The following is a 15,557-nucleotide window of genomic DNA, read 5'->3' on the forward strand; positions in this document are numbered from 1 at the left end:
ACAGAAGCCCCCAACTCACTCACTTTGCATCGAGCGCTCCCTGCTGATCGAGCCTGGCACCGCGACCCTTCGCGCTCCCCACGACACCTAATCAGAGCGTCCGCTGCGTGTTTACGCAATCACGTACAGAGCCCTGTGTCGCACTTAGAGAGACGTGGCCTGGAGTCAGCGCTTGGAGCGGAGTGTGAGTTATAAATCTCTTCGGGAGGTGAGTGTGTTACTTGGGCAGCATCTTTTTATCGAGTAATTATTGACAAAAATACGAACCACTTCAATAAGATTTTTAAGAAACTCAGGTCCTAACACTCCCAGAAAAGCGGAACCTGGCGATTTCTGGAGGACTGGGAGCAGAGTGTTTGCCTATGTTTTTGGTTAAGGAATAGAAAGGGGACATTAAAGGAGCTACTGATTTACTGGATAAGGCAAATGTTATTACATGACATGTTGAGGTTTTGTCAGTGTTTTGGATTAGATTCTGCACACCAGTCCGTCGAAAATGTAAATTTGTGGCTTTGGTAATAGCCAACGAAATGTGCCGGAGTGAGAGTCATGTTTCAGTTGAGGTTTGAACGTCTGCAAGAATCCAGTACAGACATTAGCCGGAATTTTACCCCCCCGCGAGAGTGGGAAGGAGGCAGTGTAAAATTGAGCTGGAGGCAAGGGGTGCCGTTCCCATCACCATTCTGCCTAGGCTGCAATTTTATTGGTGGTGGGGGAGGTGACACACGAGCTGCCTGCCCCAGGCCAGTTAATTGCCACTTAAGGGCCTCTTCCCACCGCTGTTGCGATAAATGGGATAGATTTTGAACAGATCCAGCAACACAAAACTGGGCATCCATAAGGTGCTGTGGGTCATCAGCAGCAGAATTGTGCTCAACCACAATCGGTAACCGCATATCCCTACTCGACCATTACCATCAAGCCAGGGGATCAATCTTGGTTCAATGAAGAGTGCAGGACGGCATGCCAGGAGCAGCAGCAGGCGTACCTCAAAATGAGGTGTCAACCTGATGAAGCTACAACCCAGGACTACTTGCCTGCCAAACACTGTAAACAGCATGTGATAGACAGAGCTAAGCGATCCCACAACCAACGGATCAGATTTAAGCTCTACAGTCCTGCAACATCCAGTCGTGAATGGTGGTGAGCAATTAACCAACTAACTGGAGAAGGTGGCTCCACAAATATCCCCATCCTCAATGATGGGGGAGCCCAGCACATCAGTACAAAAGATAAGGCTGAAGCATTTGCAATAATCTTCAGCCAGAAGTGCTGCATGGATGATCCATCCCTGCCTCCTCCTGAAGTCCCCAGCATCGTAGATGCCAGTCTTCAGCCAATTCGATTCACTCCGCGTGATATCAAGAAAGAAGGCACTGGATACTGCAAAGGTTATGGGCCTGAACAACATTCCAGCAATAGTACTGAAGACCTATGTTACAATACTAGCTGCGCTCCTGGCCAAGCAATTCCACTACAGCTGCAACACTGGCATCTACCCAGCAATGTGGAAAATTGCTCACATATCTCCTGTACACAAAAAAGCAGGACATATCCAACCGGGCCAATAACCACCATATCAGTCTACACTTGATCATCAGCAAAGTGATGGAAGATGTCGTCAACAGTGCTATCAAGCAGCACTTGCCTAACAATAACCTGCTCAGTTTGGGTTCTGCCAGGGCCACTCAGCTCCTGACCTCATTACAGCCTTGGTTCAAACATGGACAAAAGAGCTGAAGTCCAGAGGTGAGGTGAGAGTGACTGCCCTTGATATCAAGGCAGCATTTGACCAAGTGTACATCAAGGAGCCCTAGCAAGACTTAAGTCAATGGGAATCGGGGAAAACTCTCCACTGGTTGGAGTCCTACCAAGTGCAGAGGAAGATGGTTGTGGTTGTTGGAGGCCAATCATCTCAGCTCCAACACATCACTGCAGGAGTTCCTCGGGGTAGTGTCCTAGGCCCAACCATCTTCAGCTGCTTCATCAATGACCTTCCTTCAATCATAAGGTCAAAAATGGGGATGTTCGCTGATGATTGCACAATGTTTAGCACCAGTCACGAGCCCTCAGATACTGAAGCAGTTTGTGCAAAAATGCAGCAAGACCTGGACAGGATCCAGGTTTGGGCTGATACGTGGCAAGTAACATTCGCACCACATAAGTGCCAGGTAATGACTATCTCAAACAAGAGAGAATCTAACCATCTCTCCTTGCCATTCAATGGCATTATGAATGCTGAATTGCACCACTGTCAACATCCTGGGGGTTACCATTGACCAGAAACTGAACTGGAGTAGCCATATAAATACCATGGCTACAAGAGCAGTCAAAAGTTAGGAATCCTGCGGCAAGTAACTCACCACCTGACTCCCAAACATCTGTCCACCATCTACAAGGCACAAGTCACTTCCAACAACACCCTAGAAGCTCGACACCATGAGGACAAAGCAGCCTGCTTGATTGGCACCCCATTCACAAACATTCACTCCATCCACCATCGATGCACAGTGGCAGCAGTATGTACCATCTACAAGATGCACTGCAGCAACGCACCAAGGCTCCTTCGGCAGCACCTTCCAAACCCGCAACCTCTACCACCTAGAGGACAAGGGCAACAGATGCATGGGAACGTCACTCCCTGCAACCTCCCCTCCAAGCTACACAACATCCTGACTTGGAACTATATCGCTGTTCCTTCACTGTCACTGGGTCAAAATCCTGGAACTCCCTTCCTAACAGCCTGTGGGTGTACTTACCCGAAATGGACTGCAGCAGTTCAAGAAGGCAGCTCACCACCACCTTCTCAAAGGCAATTAGGGATGGGCAATAAATGCTGTCTTAGCCAGCGACACCCACATCCCATGAACGAATAAAAAGCAAATTACCAGTGGCTGAATGAATGGCAAAAAAAGATGGCACTCAGCACCTCAGGACGCCACTCAGTAATATCTGGTGGCCTCCTTGCGGGCTGGGAGGAGTGGGGGGGTCCTCCTGATTGGGCACACTGTGCCCCACGGCACAACAAAACCACACCCACTGGAGCACATTTCCCTCACCCCACAGCCGATTGTCCCTGGCGAGGCCCCACCTGCCTACCTCAGGTAAGATGGATTGACTTTGGAATGGTGTATAGTACCGATTCACCTGAATTATACCAGACCTTAAAGTATTAAATTATGAGAACAGGTTGCATAAACTTGGTTTGTATTCCCTGGAGTTCAGAAAATAGAGGGGTAATCGAATCAAGATGTTTAAAATGACAGGATTTGATGACCAGATGTAAAGTGTTTTCTCTGGTGGGAGGGATATGGAACAAGGTAGCATAATTTTAAAATTAGAACGAGACCATTCAGGAGTGAAATAAGGAAGTAGGAAAGATGGTGGAAATCTGGAACTCTTTTTCCACCCCCCCCCCCCCCCCCCCCCCCAAAAGGCCATGGATGTTCGGTCAGTTGAAATGTTCAAGACTGAATTGTTAGATTTGTGTTAAGTAAGGAGACAATAAGCAAAGATGGATAAATGGAGTTGAGGTATAGTTCAGCTCTAAACTTATTAAATGGCAGAAGAGGTTTGAGGGGCTGAATGGCCCATGCTTGTTCCTGTGTTCCTAACCTGTGCTATCTATCATTTCCTACCTTGATCAAAGGGTGGATGACTTGCTATCAAGCAAATTTTATAATTGTGTGTGAACTGGAAGAGGAAGTAACCTTTTTTATTTTATTTCCTTTCCAGCCTCCTTTTCCACTAGCAGCATCATGGAGAAGTGCCCAGCTTGTATCCAAATCCTCCCTTGACTATAGCTGACATTGGAAATAACATATATTTAATAGAAAATTTTTGCCTGTTGACATGAGATTGTAATCCCTTAATTCAGTTATGTTCTGTAGAATAGCCAATTTCCATTCTAATATGGCTGTGCAGCATTACAGCTATGTGCTCATGAGGGAGATAACGAGATAGTCTGAAGGCTAAGTTGCCGTAGTGTTAAAATGAAACTCCACCATGATTCATTGTCTTCAGATGAGAAGAGTAGAGAAAAGATTGTGCCTTTTTAAGGAGGAAAAAAGACTGAATTGTTTCTGTGTACATTTGTATCAATATATATCTCTTGTGTGCAACTGATATTTTGTGAATTATGCTTTTTGCTTGAATTCTATGAAGAGTGCCAAAATGGTGCTGATTGCACTGATGATGCAATGTGGCGAGTCGGGGTTAAGAGAGCTGTGTAGGGTTATGGTACTGGACCAGCAATTCAGAAGTCATGAGATTAAATCCCACTATGGCAAGTTGTGAAAGTCAATTCACTAAATCTGGTCATTTATAGACTAGTACCAGAAAAAATTATCAAAGTTGCCAGATTGATCCAAAAACCACTGGCTCACTAATGTTCTCAGGGAATATTCTCACCCACCTGCTGTGGCCTAAATTTGATTCCAGTCCCACAATATCTGGTTAATTCTAAAGTTGGTTAGCCAACCACTTGAATTATAAATAATTGTGACTCGACGGTATCATAAGAGGAACAACAGATGAAACAACTATTGCCTAGGTATAGCCTGTTCCACTGGTGGGATAGATCCACAAGAGATGGGGACAGTAGCATATAGTTAGATAGGGAATACATATGAACATAGGAATTAGGAGAAGAAGTAGGCCATTTGGCCCGTCTAACCTGCTCCGCCATTCAATAAAATTATGGCTGATCAGTTTGTGTCTCGAATTCCACACTCCCATCTACCCCTGATAACCTTTGATTCCCTTGCCTAACAAGAATCTATCTATCTCTGCCTTAAAATTATTCAATGACCCCGCCTCCACCACTTTGTGAGGCACAGCGTTCCAAAGTCACACAACCCTCTGAGAGAAAAAGTTTCTCCTCATCTCTGTCCTAAAAGGGTGACCCCTAATTTTAAAACAGTGCCCCCTAGTTCTGGATTCACCCACAAGAGGAAACATCCTTTCCACATCCATCCTGTGAAGACCGTTCAATCAAGTCTCCCCTCACTCTTCCAAACTCCAGTGATAACAAGCCTAGTCTGTCCAGCCTTTCCTCATAAGACAACCCACTCATTCCAAGTATCAATCTAGTAAACCTCCTCTGAACCGCCTGCAACGCATTCACATCCTTCCTTAAATAAGGAAACCAAAACTGCACGCAGTATTTGAGATGTGGTCTCACCAGTGCCCTGTATAACTGAAGCATAACATCCTTACTTTTATTTTCAATTCCTCTTGTAATAAAGGAAAGCATTACTTGCTGTACCTGTACACTAACTTTTTGTGAAGCATGCACTAGAACACCTAGATCCCTCAGAACCTCAGACTTGAACATTGACACTGGACCCCATAATGTCATATTGATTTAACAAAACAAGGCCAGGGAAACCTCTCACATATTACCATCTCACTGACAACTGAATACTGCTTACTGGTGAACACTACTTCGAGGAAGCACTGAGGATGCAAGGACACAGGTGAAGGACCTCGGTGTCCATCATAAAATGCTTAGTATTACTACTAACTGAACTGGCCAAATTCTTAAGAATTTGGCTGCCAGGTTAGACCTGTATCAGATAGTGAGGGAACTGACCTCATCCTCACTAATCTGTTGCAGATATGTCTGTGATAATATTGGTAGAAGTAAACAATGTGTAGTAATTGTGAAGGTACATTGAGGACACCCTCCAAAGTGTGTTGTGCCACTGCCACTATGCTAAATGGATTAAAGACAGATCTAGAAAACAAAATCAAGAAAAAATAGTTGCATTGAGCCATCAGCAGCAACATAATATCAACACAATATGTAACCTCATGAGTTGAACGTGCCCCACATTCGTTCTTCGTTATTATCAGACCAGGAGACAACGCTGGGAAGTAGTATGGAAGGGTATTAAGGAACAGTATCGGGTATAGCTTACAATGTGTCCTTGCTTCCCTCGATGCTTTCTTCAATACAGGCATGTTCAGGCAAAAGTGTCAAATGAACAAATTTGGATCACGTCCACCAGCAGTTCCCACCAATATGCCCTGTAAGTTGTGTGGGTGCGTAGCTGCATAGCAATTGGAATGTGCCGCACAGTGGACAAACAGGCTGCGCACAAGCAACGGTCCCTTTAAGATGTGCACGTGCATGGCCATCTTAAAGGGACCAAGCAATGTGCCATGCACAGTGATGGAAAATTAAAGGGAACATTTGTTCCCAACATCGTAAATGCCAGCATACAGCCTATTTGTTTCACTTTACGTTTTGAGAAGTGGCCAAGTACTGTTACGACCAAGGCAGGAGGAGTGCTCTGTTTACTGTAGTCTCACTTCGCCATAATATATATTTAAATTTTCCTACTTACAGATACGGTCAATAGCATAATTCTATTTTTCCCAGAATAAAACACAACAACCAGGATTCTTGAATAAACAAAATTATCAGTTTATTATAAAACAAGTCTTAACCAGTAATGAAGCACAGCATAAACACACAGATTGATGTATAATTGTTCCTTTTTTGCCTTTAGTCCCTCACAATCACACACACACACACACACATACACACATACATACATTGGTTAACCAGAAAAATAAAAGGGATTTTGGTTTTGGAGCTCTGTTACAAAAAGAAAAGAAAAAAAAATAATTAGGCTGAATACTTGCTGATTCTTGGAGAAAAAAGATAAGATATGTAAAGATGTCCTTTGTTTTGGTTTGGCGACCCAAATGCGTATGTATGGCTGTCACTGGGATCTTTCTAAAGAGTTCTTTCCTGGCGATGTTGAAGATCAGTTTGGGTAAGCTATCCAAGAAATGCAGCTACAGAGGTTTCAGATAGGCCTTACAGCAGAAATGCGGCAAAATGGGTTTCAGTTCCCACACATTCAATATGCAGAGTTTCTTCAAATACAGGAGGAAAGAGGAGACTGACACACTGGATATGCAGGGTTTCTTTCCAAGAGAGAGAAAGAGATGAGCTGGGTTTTCTTGGCAGGCAAAAACCAACAGTCTTTTTTAACAATTCAAAGTGAAACCCAAAACATTCCAGAAGTCAAGCCTCCTGACTGCTATAAATCTTGATCTGTCACTTCTCTGTAAGCATCTTCTCCAAGTCAAAACAGCAAGCTGAAAACAGGTGCCTTCCAGTAAGTGCTTGTTTACAAGCCAAGTCCAGGGAGCTTTCTGGTGACCTCTTTTAAAAAAAAAAGTTTTGCATCTCTTCAAGCTTCCAGAAGAATCAATGTCCATCATTCAACTATAAGTCCTTAAAAACATATTTTACAAAAAATAGAAGCACTCTCGTAACAGTACGCAAGGCACAGCTTGTAGTGCTGAAGACCCCTACACCAAAACTAGCTCCCCTGCCCCCACACCATCACCTCCCAATTCCCCTACAAGTCTCTCACCAAGCCGACTTGGAGACATACTGCTGTTACTTTCATGGTCACTGGGTTAAAATCCCAGAATTCCCTAACATCATTGTGGGAGGACCATCAACAAAAGAGCTGCATTAGTTCAAGGAGAAGGCCACTGTTTCCTTTTAAAAGCTACTAGGGATGTGCAATAAATGTGGCCTATCCTATGTCCTGAGAACAAATTATTTTTGGAAAAAAAAGTCCTGGTGTTTCCTGGAGGGAGCTTGAAGCTGAGAAGTTTCGCTTTCATTTGAGAAAGGTTGGGAAGAGGGGTTGGTTGAGGACTGATCAGATTGCTTCTGTCATTAGCAATTTGACATGAATGTATCTTTAGGATTTCAGTATAATGTAATAGTGGTCATGAAATCTCCTTAAAGCAAGGATTTCAGTATAGCACAGTGGTAGGCATGTGAACTTTTGTACAATATTCACTTCAACCATGAACGTTATGAGCTATATATAACACAGGGATGAAGCTGGTGCTTACATACATATCTGTACTGACAGCTGAATTTGAAGCAATGAATTAATGGTAATGGGTTGTTCTCCTTGGAGAAGAGGTTGAGAAGAGATTTGATAGAGGTGTTTAAAATCATGAGGGGTCTAGACAGAGTAGATGAAGAGAAATTGTTTCCTTTGGCAGAAGGGTCAAGAGCCAGCAGACGCAAATTTAAAGTGATTGGCAAAGAGCTAAAGGTGGCATGAGGAAAATCTTTTTTACGCAGTGAGTGGTTACGATCTGGAATGCACTGCCTGAGACTGGTAAAGACAGATTCAAGCTTTCAAAAGGGAATTGGATAAGCAACTGAAGAGGGAACACTTGCAAGACCACAGGGAAAGGGTAGGGCAGTGGGACTAGCTAAATTGCTCTTAGAAAGCCGGCATGAACTTGATGGGCTGAATTGCCTCCTCCTATGCTGTAACCATTCTGTGATTCTTTGTATCACACGAGTGTATTGTATAACAATTAAAGCATATTCGTTTTAAGCGCAGCTTTTCCATTGTGTATTGGTACCAATGCTAGTCACAATACTCTTTTGAAAGGCATTGTGATTTCAACTGAAAACAAATGGCTTCTGAGCTGACCACTTTTATTTTTACCTGTCCATCTTTGGCACCTATATATATTAATCCCAGAATAAGAGGTATTTTCCTTAAGAAGCACAAGAATTGTATTCTTTACATGTATTTCTAATACTGTGACGGCCTTCTTTATCTTGCAGGATGATCACAGATGTACAACTGGCGATCTTTGCCAACATGCTCGGGGTATCCCTTTTTCTCCTTGTTGTCCTGTACCACTATGTTGCTGTTAACAACCCCAAGAAGCTGGAGTAATGGTATAGCACAGGAGCATAATACTGTGACAGGTAGTAAACCGCATCTTGTATAGAATAACCAAGGGCCTCTTAAAATGTGTTGTGATGGAAATATAGTATTGAGTGTATGTAACGTATAGCTTCATAGGTTTTAAAATATTGGTTTGTGGATTAATAATGTGAAATACAACAAATCTCCAACAAGAGGTTTACCACCTCCTGTAGTATACAGGAATTATTTTATGCCTTTTACTTTTACAGTGTGAAGATTAGGACCAATAATAAATGGATTACTTGAAAGACGAAAGATAGCTTAATCGATGAAGCACAATGCACATTGGACTTTGCCAGTACTACAGTGAACAACAACTGCGCTTGAAGCATATTTTGTACTGAAGAAATGTGCCTTGTCAATAAATATTTGACTTTTTAAAATTAAAAACTGAACCTCTTTGTGATTCCTTAAAATTATCTGCCACACAAAATTGCTGTAACACCATGTAAATAGCGAAAGGGATGTTTGCTATTCTGCTTCCAATTAAACACTAATAAAATAACATGGATATTTTGATATGTAGTTATAACTTGCAGTGTCACCTAAAGGTCTCCTGCAGCTCTGATATCCAAGGTACTGTAACACCAGTATTACTAAGGTAACTTAGTAGCAAAATCAATTGCTGTAGCAATCATACTGTGGTTATATGGGATATTTATTGCTACATTTGCTTTGTTAGAACAGGTTATGCAATCCCATAATTATTGTGACACAAGCAATTTAAATAACTATCTCCCTTTTCTTCCCGCACTGAGGGTGATAAATACCTCTGATTTCTTTATGCCTTCTTCCTGCACATTTTTAGGCATATATAAGTAAAGCTGGTTTCAATCAAATGACAGATCTTGTGTGTTTTTTAATTTGTTCATGGGATGTGGGTTTTGCTGGCAAGGCCAGCATTTATTATCCAACATCTCTAATTGCCCTCGAGAAGGTGGTAGTGAGTTGCCTTCTTGAATCACTGCAGTCCATGTAAAGGTATATCCAGATTCCTATTAGGTAGGCAGTTCTAGGATTTTGACCCAGTGACAATGAAGGATTGGTGATATAGTTTCAAGTAAGTTAGGATGATGTGTGACTTGCAGATGATAGTCTTCCCATGCGCCTTCCTCACTTGTCCTAGACTGTAGAGGTTGTGGGTTTGGGAGGTGCTGTTGAAGAACCCTTGGTGAGTTATTATAGTACATCTTCTAAGAGATGGTTTTAAAGCCTTACAAATTATATGAAATTAAGCATTATTAAAATAGGTTTCTTTCTCCTCATTAAGAGTTAACACACAAAATAGCAGTCAGATGGATTAAGTGTATTCACAAAAGCTGTTATCTAATCAAGGATGGAACTGTAGCACACTGCCTTTTGTGTAGACATTCGTGGGCCTGTTAAGATGGGACTTCATGTCCACATATCTAAATCAAAGTTAACAAGATGCCTTTACAAGGCATAAGCAAAGATGATCTCAGCGTTGAGACATAGGCCAGTAGGGATCCACTTTGGACACCTTTTTTGGCCTCCTTGTCTCGAGAGACAATGGGTAAGCGCCAAGAGGTGGTCAGTGGTTTGTGAAGCAGCGCCTGGAGTGACTATAAAGGCCAATTCTATAGTGATAGACTCTTCCACAGGTGCTGCAGATAAAATTGGTTGTCCGGGCTGTTACACAGTTGGCTCTCCCCTTGCGCTTCTGTCTTTTTTCCTGCCAACTGCTAAGTCTCTTCGACTCGCCACTCTTTAGCCCCACCTTTATGGCTGTCCGCCAACTCTGGCGCCCACTGGCAACTGACTCCCATGACTTGTGATCGATGTCACAAGACTTCATGTCGCATTTGCAGACGTCTTTAAAGCGGAGACATTGACGGCCGGTGGGTCTGATACCAGTGACGAGCTCGCTGTACAATGTGTCCTTGGGGATCCTGCCATCTTCCATGCGGCTCACATGGTCAAGCCATCTCAAGCGCCGCTGGCTCAGTAGGGTGGATATGCTGGGGATGTTGGCCGCTTCGAGGACTTCAGCGTTGGAGATACATTCCTGATGCCAAGGATTCTCCGGAGGCAGCGAAGATGGAATGAATTGAGACGTCGCTCTTGGCTGACATACGTTGACCAGGCCTCGCTGCCGTAGATCAAGGGACTGAGGGCACAGGCTTGAAACACTTGGACTTTTGTGTTCCGTGTCAGTGCGCCGTTTTCCCACACTCTCTTGGCCAGTCTAGACATAGCAGTGGACGCCTTTCCCATGCGCTTGTTGATTTCTGCATCGAGAGACAGGTTACTGGTGATAGTTGAGCCTAGGTAGGTGAACTCTTGAACTACTTCCAGAACGTGATTGCCAATATTGATAGATGGAGCATTTCTGATTCCCATGATGTTTGTTTTCTTGAGGCTGATGGTTAGGCCAAATTCGTTGCAGGCAGCCGCAATCCTGTTGATGAGTCTCTGCAGACACTTTTCTGTGTGGGATGTTAATGCAGCATCGTCAGCAAAGAGGAGTTCCCTGATGACCCGTACTTTGGTCTTCGCTTTTAGATGGGCAAGGTTGAGCAACATGCCATCTGATCTTGTGTGGAGGAAAATTCCTTCTTCTGAAGACTTGAACGCATGTCAGAGCAGCAGGGAGAAGATCTCAAACAGTGTAGGTGCAAGAACACAGCCCTATTTCATGCCACTCAGGATAGGAAAGGGGACTGATGAGGCGCCGCTATGCTGAATTGTGCCTTTCGTATTGTCATGGAATGAGGTGATGATACTTAGTAGCTTTGGTGGACATCCGATCTTTGCTATTAGTCTGAGGAGACCACGTCTGCTGACGAGGTCAAAGCCTTTGGTGAGATCAATGAAAGCAACGTTGTTCATGGCATTTCTCCTGTAGCTGGTGAAGGGAGAACAGCATGTCAATGGTGGATCTCTCTGCTTGAAAGCCACACTGCCTCAGGGTAGACACGCTCAGCCAGCTTCTGGAGCCTGTTTAAAACGACTCGAGCGAAGACTTTCCCCATTATGCTGAGCAGTCACCGCAGTCACCCTTGTTCTTATAGAGGGTGATGATATTGGCATCGCGGATGTCCTGTGAGTACTGCTCCCTTATCCCAGCACAGGCAAAGCAGTTCATGGAGTGCTGAAAGTATAGCAGGCTTGGCACTCTTGATTATTTCAGGGGTAATGCCATCCTTCCCAGGGGCTTTTCCACTGGCTAGAGAATAAATGGCATCACTGAGTTCTGATTTTGTTGGCTGTTCGTCCAGCTCATCCATGACTGGCAGAGACTGGGCTGCATTGAGGGACATTGTCAGTGACAACATTTTCCCTGGAGTACAGTTCTAGGTAGTGCTCCACCCAGCGGTCCATTTGCTTGCGTTGGTCAGTGATTGTGTCCCCTGATTTAGATTGAGGAGGGCGATCTTCCTGACGGTTGGCCCAAAAGCTCTCTTAATGCCATCATACATTCCTCTGATGTTTCCGGTGTCGGAGGCCAGCTGAATACGACTGCACAGGGGTTGCCAGTAGTCATTTGTGCAGTGCTTCTGGCTACTTCAAGTGCTACGGAGGTTAGCTCGCTGGGGGCTTTCTTGTAGTTCAACAGTGCAATGCGCTTAGCGGCTTTGACAGGTTCCAGCTCTTCAAAGTGAGATTGAAACTAGTCTGCATTCTGCTTCACACATTTGCCGTAGGTGGTCGTTGCTGAGCCATAGATGGCCTCTCTGATATGGGCCCACTTGGTCTCTGCATCCCCTGCAGGAGTGTTTTGAAGGGCTTTTACAAATGAATTTAGAAACTTATGTAGCAGCTGTGGATAAGAAATTCTGTTAGTGTTGATGCGTGGGTGGCTTGGAGTCGATGTAGCTTCTTTGGTTCGAGTCTAACCTTGCTGCACACCAGGGAGTGGTCGGTGTTGCAGTCTGCACTGTGGAAGCTGCGTGTGATTTGAACGCTGTTTAAAGAGGCTCGCCTTGTGATGATGAGGTCCAGCTGGTGCCACCAACGTGATCTTGGGTGCCTCCATGAAACCTGGTGACAGGGTTTAGTATGAAAGAACGAGTTGGTGATGCAGAGGTTGTGATAGCTACACAACTCCAGCAGTCTTTGCCCATTCTCATTCATCCTTCCAATGCCATAGCGCCCAAGGCAGGAGGGCCATGAGTCATAGTCGGCCCCAAACCTAGCGTTAAAGTCCCCCAGCAGGAACAAATGTTCGGTATTGGGAATGCTACTAATGATATGAAGTTCCTCGTAGAACTGGTCTTTAGCTTCTGGTGGGGAGCAGAGTGTTGGAGCATAGATGCTGAGCAGGTGTACTGGACCAGAGGCGGTGAGCAGTCAGATGGACAGTATGCATTCCGAACCATTTGAAGGTGGTTCTATAATGCTGAGCAAAGAGTTTCTGATGGCGAAGCCCACTCCATGCTGTCTTGGTTCTTCAGGATTCCTACCCTGCCAGAAGAAGGTGTAGTCTTGCTCACTTAGAGATCCACTCGCAGGGAGGCGTGTCTCCTGAAGTGCTGCAATGTCCACATTGAGTCTACCGAGCTCGTTGTTAATGATGACGGTCTTCCGAGAATCGTTGATTTGTGTAAGGTCTTCCCGACAGGCCAGGACACACAGTTCTGACGTTCCAGCTTGCAAAACGAAGGGCTGGTACCTTCTTTTCTTTTTTGGTGCGGTGTGACAGTCCACTTGTCGGGCAATGACCCTGAGCTCCAAGCACCAATTGAAGTAGGTGGACTATGGCGGAACAGAACCTTACTGACCGGGGGCTGCCCGGGTTGAGGTGAGCAGTAGCTGTCCAATGAGATGCGATGACCTCTCCTACCGGCAATGGCAACCCGTGGCGCCCAATCTCTATGCCAATTGAGCTGGACTTATAACCCATAACTGCTGCCTTCCGTGTTGTTTTGGTTGCTGTGAGGCGATTATGGTGTGACCACTCCATGGCGCATGCCTGGGCAGATGTATGGAGGTTGTGAGTTGCCCAAGCGTCAAAAAATCTCCCCCACCCACTCGGCCTTCTTGGTGGGGTCCAAAGGCGTGAAGAGCACAACGTATGGCTGCAGGAACTGCCGGAAACATGCCAAAGGTGACACATGACCGCCTTCAGGGTTCCGCTCCAGAATTTCTGTTAGGGTTTGCTCCCTTAGCGTTGGTCTCTCCCAAGGCAGTGGGGTTATTTGGGCCCCTGCTCAGGGATAGGAGCTAACAGGTAAGCTGTGTGATTTCATGGAGGGAGAGGAAAGGGGGGAAGGGGGTGCGGTGGATGCCGGGGGGAGGGGGTGCACACCCCCTTCCCCCTCACACCCACTTTGGACACCTATTCCCTGATAATTGAATGGGAAGATATATTTCAACTAGTGATTGGCATGAGATACCTACCAGTCCCTAAAGTCATATGAAAGATTATAGAATCATACAAGGTTTAAGGCACAGAAAGAGGCACTTGGCCCATCGTGTCTGTGCAGGCCAAAAAACAATCCACATATTCTAATCCCACAAATCCAGCATTTGTTCCGTAGCCCTGCAGATTACGGCACTTGAGGTGCATATCCAGACTCCTTTAGAATGAGTTGAGGGTCTCTGCCTCAACTATCCTTTCAGGTAGTGAGTTCCAGACCCCCACCACCCTCTGAGTGAAAAGGTTTTTGCTCATCTCCCCTCTAATTTTTCTACCAATCACTTTAAATCTATGCCCTCTCTGCTAAGGTGAATAGACCCTTCACCTCCACTCTATCCAGGTCCCTCAAAGTTTTGTATATTTCAATCAGATCTCCCGCCTTCTGTTCTAAGGAGAACAACTCCAACCTATCCAATCTTTCCTCATGGCTGCATTTTTCCAGTCCTGGTAACATCCTCAAATCTTCTCTGTACCCTCTCTAATACAATTACATCCTTTCTGTAATGATGAGACCAGAACTTCACATAATACTCCAGTTGTGGCCTAATCAATGAGTTATATAGTTCCAGCATAACCTCCCTGCTCTTATATTCTATACCTTGGCTAATATGCCTTCTTAACCACCTCCTCCACCTGTCCCGCTACCTTCATGGATCTGTGGACATTCACTCCAAGGTCCCTCACATCTACACTTCTCAGTATTTTCCCATTAATCGTGCGGAACACCACTGGAAACAGCCCGCCAGTCGCTAAAACACTCGTCAACAATTACCCTTTGTTTCTTGCCACTGAGCCATTTTTGTATCCACCTTGCTGCATTTCCCTGGATCCCATGGGATTTTATTTTTTTAACCAGTCTGCCATGTGGGATCTTGTCAAAAGCCTTGCTAGAACCCATGTAGACCGCATCAACTGCAATACCCTCATCTATCTTCCTTGTTACTTCTTCAAAAAATTTGATTAAGTTAGTAAAACAAGATCTTCCCTGAACAAATCCATGCTGACTATCCTTGATTAACCTGTGTCTTTCTAAGTGACAGTTTATCCTGTCTTTCAGAATAGATTCCAATAATTTGCCCATTACTGAGGTTAGATTGACTGGCCTGTAATTATTCAGTCTATCCCTTGCTCCCTTTTTAAACAGAGGTACAACGTTAGCAGTTCTCCAATCCCCAGCACCACATCTGTATCCAGTGGACTGGAAAACGATGGTCAGACCTTCTGCTATTTCCTTTCTTACTTCTTTTAACAACCTGGGGTACATTTCATCTGGCCCTGGTGATTTATCAACTTTCAAGGATGCTAATCTCATTAATACTTTCTCTCTCCCTATGTTTATCACATCCAATACTTCACACTCCTCTTCCTTAACTAATAAGTAAAATGAAGTATATAAATGGAGC

The 15,557-nt window shown here is 44.6% G+C and overlaps 1 protein-coding gene across 1 annotated transcript; it reads left to right on the forward strand.

The window, feature by feature from the left end:
* Positions 1–102: 102 nt before the first annotated feature.
* Positions 103–9,164, forward strand: LOC137375305 (dolichyl-diphosphooligosaccharide--protein glycosyltransferase subunit 4). The gene is made up of 3 exons (XM_068042270.1): positions 103–208; positions 8,627–8,773; positions 8,984–9,164. Exon 2 carries the CDS (start codon positions 8,628–8,630, stop codon positions 8,739–8,741), a length of 114 nt encoding a protein of 37 aa, XP_067898371.1. The 5' UTR covers positions 103–208; position 8,627; the 3' UTR covers positions 8,742–8,773; positions 8,984–9,164.
* The last annotated feature ends 6,393 nt before the right edge of the window (positions 9,165–15,557 follow it).

The sequence above is a fragment of the Heterodontus francisci genome, chromosome 1 (assembly GCF_036365525.1).
Source record: "Heterodontus francisci isolate sHetFra1 chromosome 1, sHetFra1.hap1, whole genome shotgun sequence".
Classification (NCBI taxonomy): Eukaryota; Metazoa; Chordata; class Chondrichthyes; order Heterodontiformes; family Heterodontidae; genus Heterodontus; species Heterodontus francisci.